This window comes from Nannospalax galili, unplaced genomic scaffold, assembly GCF_000622305.1.
Source record: "Nannospalax galili isolate Female #2095 unplaced genomic scaffold, S.galili_v1.0 scaffold1264, whole genome shotgun sequence".
In the NCBI taxonomy this organism is placed as follows: Eukaryota; Metazoa; Chordata; class Mammalia; order Rodentia; family Spalacidae; genus Nannospalax; species Nannospalax galili.
The window spans coordinates 343,191-350,147 of record NW_008351636.1 but is presented as its reverse complement, the minus strand read 5'-3'; the positions used below and the strand labels follow the sequence as shown (position 1 = coordinate 350,147).

The 6,957-nt window shown below is 43.3% G+C and overlaps 1 protein-coding gene across 1 annotated transcript in view; it reads left to right on the top strand.

Moving 5' to 3' along the window:
- The window catches only part of Ephb1 (EPH receptor B1), a 514,312-nt gene that overhangs the window by 439,212 nt on the left and 68,143 nt on the right, over positions 1-6,957 (top strand). The window contains exon 11 of the mRNA XM_008848545.3: positions 5,033-5,280. Coding sequence (XP_008846767.1) covers positions 5,033-5,280 — 248 coding nt within the window. The remainder of the gene's footprint in view (positions 1-5,032; positions 5,281-6,957) is intronic.

Sequence of the window (6,957 nt, the reverse complement as noted above, 5' to 3'; positions counted from 1 at the left end):
GGGCTAGGAGCAAAAAGTGTCCTTTATGTCCCTCTGAGCAAATTATTATAGGCCTCAAAGTATGTCTGTTAAACATCCAAGAAGGTTAGTTCCACTAGTCTGGTACTTTTAATTACTGTGGGCCATGTAGATAAATCTTGGGCAAAGATCAGTTGTTCTCAGATAAACCTTAACTAGACATATATTTCTTGATCTGCTATGTGTAATTTGTCAGGAGGTTGTAGAAGTAATATGGTTCCCTTTGGTTTTCAAAACTAGCTAGGCATTATTTATCTCTTGCATTGTTTCACTCCTCCATCATGGTTTTCCCACTTAAGGTGCCCCCATTTCCTCCCTTTCTCCCTTAATAATACCCTTCTCCTACAGTCCTACTTCTCTTGATCTCCTTCTTTCCCTTTATCCCCTAGGCTCCTTGTATACCCTTCCCTCCCCTCTCTCTTAAACTAACCCAATTTTTATCCATATCCCCCTTATTAAGGTCTGTTTCCTACTGTTCTTCTCTTTCAGATTCTTTCTTTTCCTTTACCTCCCTGTTTCCTTTCCATTATCCTGGTTCCTGTAGTTATGTCTGGATACATACTCACTTATCAGGGTTTGGTTCTAGGATCCACATATGAGGGAGAACATATGTCGATTTTTTTTCTGAGTCTGTGTTACTTCACTTAGTATAACAGTTTCTAGTTCCATCCATTTATCTGCAAATTTCAGACAACTTTTAAACGCCATGTCTTTCTTGTTTGTTTGCTTGTTTTCCCTTCCTTCTTTTCTTCTTTCTCTCCACTCACTTCAGTAAAGCCCATACTGGGTACTTAACCCTTTGCAGTGCCTTCATACAAGCTCTCTGAAGTGTACAGACAAGTCCTCAGACTCTGGGGCAGTTCACTAATCAGTTTGCAGGATCCTGGGGTTTAAACTATGGTTCTCGGATTTGGCTATACCTCGAGAACACCCGGGCAGCCAGGACTGTGAGCCTCTAGAGCCGTGTACGGGCACCATGTTCAGAAAGGCCTCCCCTTCAGTTTAACACTCTGCTGTCACCATCTTGAGCTTCTTCATAATTTTTGAGTGAGGAGCCCTGCATTTTCATTTTCTGCCAGGAACTAAAAATTATGTAGCTGATCCTGCAGGCAGGTTTTAAATATGTCAATGTCCAGGCTACACTCAGAACAATTACTTAGAATCTCCAGGTGAGAATCAGGTTGAAGTACTCTATAAACTCCCCAGGTGATTGCCAAGCCAGCCAACTTTGAGAACCACTGATGTAGAACAGAGTTTCTCAACTTGAGTGCTTATGTGTATGTTTGGGGCGGAGAGACATCAGGTGTATTTGGAGTATTCTTCCAAACTGTACACACTGATGCGTACAGATTGATAAAAATTCTGATGCAACCTAACTCCCAGTCAAGAGTCTTAAATGAACAGCATCTATTTATGAAACTATTCTGAGCTGCGTCTTAGTACACACTTGTAATCCCAGCACTCAGGAAGGCATAGTAGGGGGACTGCTGTGAGTTTGGGGCTGGCCGAATCTACAACCTGAGACTCTGTCTTAGAAAGAATGAGTGGAAGGGAGAGAGGGAGTGAGGGAAAGATGGGAAGTTGTTCATTTCCGCATTCTTACCTGGGTACCAAATGGCTGTGATAGTCAGTACATATGAACAGCTTTGGTCCTCCACAGTTGGTCCCTGAATTATAACTTCTTATCCAGTAGAAAAATGGTAAAAATAAATTTTAAAAAATGAAGTGAGCCTAGCCAGAGCCCTAGCTCTGACCCTTGTTTGTATGGCTTGGGAGCACATTTCACAGTGTCTCTGTGTTAATTTCCCTGTTAGTAAAATGGGTATGACAACACCAGGTTGTGGCACTTGAATGCAATGAGGAATTAAAGTGTTTAGTTCATAGCAGCTGTTCAGTAAATAAAGATTTGTGTGCTATCTCCTTCAAGAAGAAATATTACCACACCCCCTCCCCTGAATGCTCAACCATAACTTTTTCCTAAAGGAAAACAGAACACATGACAAAAAGAAGAAACACCAATATTATTCAATTGGTATATTGAATATACTATTTGTACTTGTAGTTATTGAATATTAGGTTAAGTTGTCGGAAGAATGGGTTCCATATATGCATGTTACATATGCATGCATATACATGTAGAGGCACATATACACATGTAGATACATATATGCATATATATATGACAGCCCCTGTTCAGTACATCTTTATCTTTACAGTTTTTCATTTTAACTACTTAGTTAAGCTTATTATAACAACCAATTTAAAATTAACTGAAGTAAGTTTGCTAATCTCTATTTCCATGTCCCATCTCAATCCTTCTAGTGTAACTATTTTTAAAATGATTTGATGTTAAAGATACATTTGATACGTATTTTTCATAATTTTGCTTTCACACATATCCCATATGGACATGTACTACACGTGACATTCAGAAGTAATTTGGTTTCCTTCTCTTTTTCATTTAGCAATATAATGTGAGCATCTTTGAAGTCAACACATATCATTCATCCACTGTTTTCCATATTCAAAGGCATTCCCTGAGATGAGTATGGTGTTTTCTGACCATTCCTTGGCACAAGCATTATCCTAGTTTTCTTTCTGTTACTGTCATAAACCACTCTGACCAAAAGCAACTTGGGCAGGAAAGGTTTATTTCAGCTTACAACTCCCAAGTCACAATCCATAACAGAGGGAAGTCAGGACAGGAGCTCAAGGCAGGAACCTAGAAGCAGGAGCTAAAGTGAAGACTGTGAAGGAACACTGCTTACTGGTTGCCTCCCCTGGCTTGATCAGTTACCCTCATTATACAACATAGACTAGGGATGACACCACCCATAGTGGACTGGACCCTCCTGTATCAACCAGCAATCAAGAAGTTGTCCCACAGAAAGGTCCACAGTCTAATCTGATGAAGGAAATTCCTCGGTTGAGGTTCCCTCTTCCCAGGTGTCTCTAGTTTGTGTCAACTTCTACTTTGTGTCATGTTGACAAATATCTAACCAGCAGGGACATTCTTTGTCTTTCTACTGCTTTGGTAAGCATTCATTCATGTGGGGAGGGTTTGTGTGTGTGCATGTGTGTATGCATGTGCTTGTGGAGGCCAAATACTGATGTTGGATGTATTTTCCAACCACTGTCCACCTTACTTTTGGAGACAGGGTCTCTTGCTGAACTTGGAACTCACTGACTCAGTAATATTAGCTGGCCAGTGAGTCCCAGGGATCCTCCTGTCACTGTCTTCCTAGTGCTAAGATTACAGGTGTGTGCCACTGTGGCAGGCTCTTTTTATGTAGGTGCTGAGGACCTGAACTCAGGTGTTCTTGTTTGAGTGGCAGGCACTTTGCCGACTGAGCCACCTTGCCAGCCATTCTCTCACATACAGATATAAACACTGATACTCCTACTTCTTTTTGGATCAAACAGTGACAAAGCCTCAACAGTTTATGACCAGAGAGGAGGCAAGGCAAAGGCCAAACAAATAACAATACATGTGACACACTGACTTTTATTGGCATGCTGGCCACATACCAGGCACTCTAGTGGATGTGAAGACTCTGAATGTGGAAAAGAGTTTCATTCGGACATCAAGCAATTCACCAAACAGCATATCATTTAATGTCAAAGCCAATGCTACAAATGATACCTATCTTAGCATTTGGTCTGGGTTGAAATCTTCCTAATGGTGCTTAAGCCAGCCTCTCCTCTGGCCGCATTCTCTGTCATTTTCAGTAGACTCCAGGGCAATTTTGCATTAAAATCCTTTCATGTAGCTTCCTTCTAGTGTTTTCTGCAGTATAAAACAAAAGGAACTTCCAACCAAATCACAGAAGCCTGTTAACATGCCTTTCTTAATGTAGCCAGTAATTTATCTTATTGCTCACAGTTTGCTTCATCATTTTCTTCCAGAAACTTAATGTGAAAAAGAAAGTCTGCCCAGCAGAAATTCCTGTTTCTCCTGACAGGCCTTTGACATGGGTTTCAGTGAAGCACTTACAAGTAGATATTTAACTACTTCCCATGAAAGAAAGAACTAGAAGTTACAAAATCAAGTGAAAGCATCAAATAACTTTTGAAAGCACATTAAGGAGGATTCAACGGACTTTTTTTTTTCTAGGCAGCTAAGAAATGGTGCCATCAAAATTGTGTTTTACTCTTTGAGATTTTAGCGCAAAAATGTTGAAATGCTGTGGTGCCCATGGAGGAGTGCCTTGTGCCCACTTGGAGGAATGCTCTGCTGTTCAGCTGCTGGGCTTGAGCTACAGAAACTTCTGGGTCTGCTCTGGCTTTCCTGCAGAGACCTAGCTCCTCCAGGCAGCTCCCAGCCAGTGGCTGAGCCCGGCGGGAATGTCAGGGCTTGGCTATTCCTGGAACAGGACTCTTTGCTCCCAGTTAGGCTGGCTGAGACACTGTCAGATCTACCTGGGATCTAATTCACTGTGGTCTGGGGCTTTCCCTGTCCAATGCACCTTTCTTTTATCTTTCACAGATGAACTTCTTCCTTTCCTAACTTTTCAGTGTTTGCTTTCTGGAGGATGTAATAGACAGCAATGCATTCACGGCAATGTAGGAGCATCAAGAGTACTGCATCTCATTCAGAGGACTAAAGTGCCTGACATATCCCCTACCCCCTGGACATTTGTGCACCAAGCTCTGCTGAAAATGAATTATAATTCTGCCAAAGCAAAGCTGACCATTTCGTTTCAATTATTCAGCTGGGACACACATGAAAAATTGAATGTGGGACAGGAAACAAACTCCTATGTGCTCTGAAATTCCACTTCAGCTACTCAAACTATTTCTAAGAACAGGGTAAAAATGTGTTTTAGTATTCCTCTTGTGTTTTGTATGAACTGATTGCAGCCCAGACATCACAGTTACAAAGAACCCGATTTCCATTTCTTCCACTTTAATCACAATTCCACCTTAAGCACCATTGTTCTTGATAAGATGCCTCCCCTTGTGGCTCCACAGATTGGGAAGGAAGAGGATCCTAATTGCATTCTTACTGTTGCAGGAGAGTTTGGAGAGGTGTACAAGGGGCGTTTGAAACTGCCAGGCAAGAGGGAAATCTATGTGGCCATCAAGACCCTGAAGGCTGGGTACTCAGAGAAGCAACGTCGGGATTTTCTGAGCGAGGCTAGCATCATGGGGCAGTTCGACCATCCCAACATCATTCGCCTGGAGGGTGTTGTCACCAAGAGTCGGCCTGTTATGATCATTACAGAGTTCATGGAGAATGGTGCTTTGGATTCTTTCCTCAGGGTAAGACCAGCTGAGGGTCATGGATGGTGTTAGCTACCACATCTGCAACACTGCACCACCTGCATTGTAGGATGCAGGGGAATGGTGGCTGGCGAAGGGTCTTGGGAGGATGCCCTGACTTTGGGCAGGTTTTGTAGAACTTGGCAATGTTATCAGAGATTTGTTGTTAAAAAGGAAGAAGGCAGAGCTGAGGACTCTTCAGAGAAGACATGGCGGAGGACATCAAGAAATGCTTAATGGATGAATAAAGTGGGGGAGCAGACAATGACCGCTGGCATCTGCATGAATCGCTGAGCCTGAAGGGACTCAGTGGCTCCATGGCCCAGTGTGATTCATGCAGATACCAGTGGCCATCGCTTCCTTTCTTCAGCACAACCACCCTCCTGGCCAGCTCTCTTCCTTGGCAGAATAGAAAGAAAATAGCTTGCCCTCTTCTAGAAAATTCATGGGCCTCCTGCCATTCAAGGAGGCATTTCTGGGTAGGAAAATTAAAGACTGTTCCAAGCATCCAGAAGTCTTTTGTGGTATTCATACAGAATTGTGACTCCCAGCCAACCTGCAGCAGAGGTGGTGATACCTGAATGCCTTTTGGTTGGTAGACCTATGAAAGATCATTGTTAGAACGTGTCCCAGTGAGGCCAAGCTCACAATGAAACCACTTTCTTATAGGAATTTATCACAGAGCTACAAGGAGGAGAGGTGTCCACGGAGTGGACAGTAGCAGGGAGCAGGACCTGACCAAGAGTCTCAGTGGGGACAGCTAATGAGTCTGAGAGGATTGAAAGCAGCATCACAGAATGACCAGAGCCTTCTGAGCAAGGCCTTGCATGTCTTCCCCACTCTAGTCGGTAGCTGTTGCTGCTGATCAAAGGATTATCCATTCATACCGAAACACTGATAGGGTAGCCAGGCCTGTACTGAATGCTGGGCCTGTACACATGGAAAAATATGGCTCCAATGTTTTGTAACAAATCACCCTAACAACTTACTAACTTAGCACGGTGACCAGATTTATTCTGCTCAGGAACCTGCAGTTGAGGCAGAGTGTGAGGTAGGGCACTGTTCCTTATGGAGTCAGATGAAACAGCTCAGGCCTAGGGCTTGTCTGGTCTCCTTCAGTCTGGTGTGTGGAGGTTAAATGTGGTATCAGCTATACCTTTCCCAATGGCCTCCTCAAGGCTTATCAGAACAAGCCAGGTCCCAAGAATAAGCACCCTACAAGAACAAAGTGAAAGCTACACCATTTGTGTCTTGGAGATCATATAGTATCATTTTCATCATAGTGACAGGGCCACCAGGGCTCAAGGAAGAAGAATAATCTCCATATGTCAATGAGGGGACTCAGTATCTCCTTCTGCTTAAGAGACAGAAGACTCGGGAGACTGAGGACAGTTCAGTCCATAAAGGGCTTGCTGTTCAAGTATAAGAACCTGAGTCCAGATCCCCAGCACCCAGGTAGAAGCTGGGTGCGCAGCACATGTCTGTCATCCTAGTGCTAGACTTGGTTAAGAGGGAGAGACAGGTTGATTCAAAGGGATCTCTGGCTAGGTAGTTGAGCTCCAGATTCAATAGAGACCCTGTCTCAAGAAATAAGGTGGAGAGTGAGTGATAAACAGACACACACACACACACACACACACACACACACACACACACACACACACACACACACACACA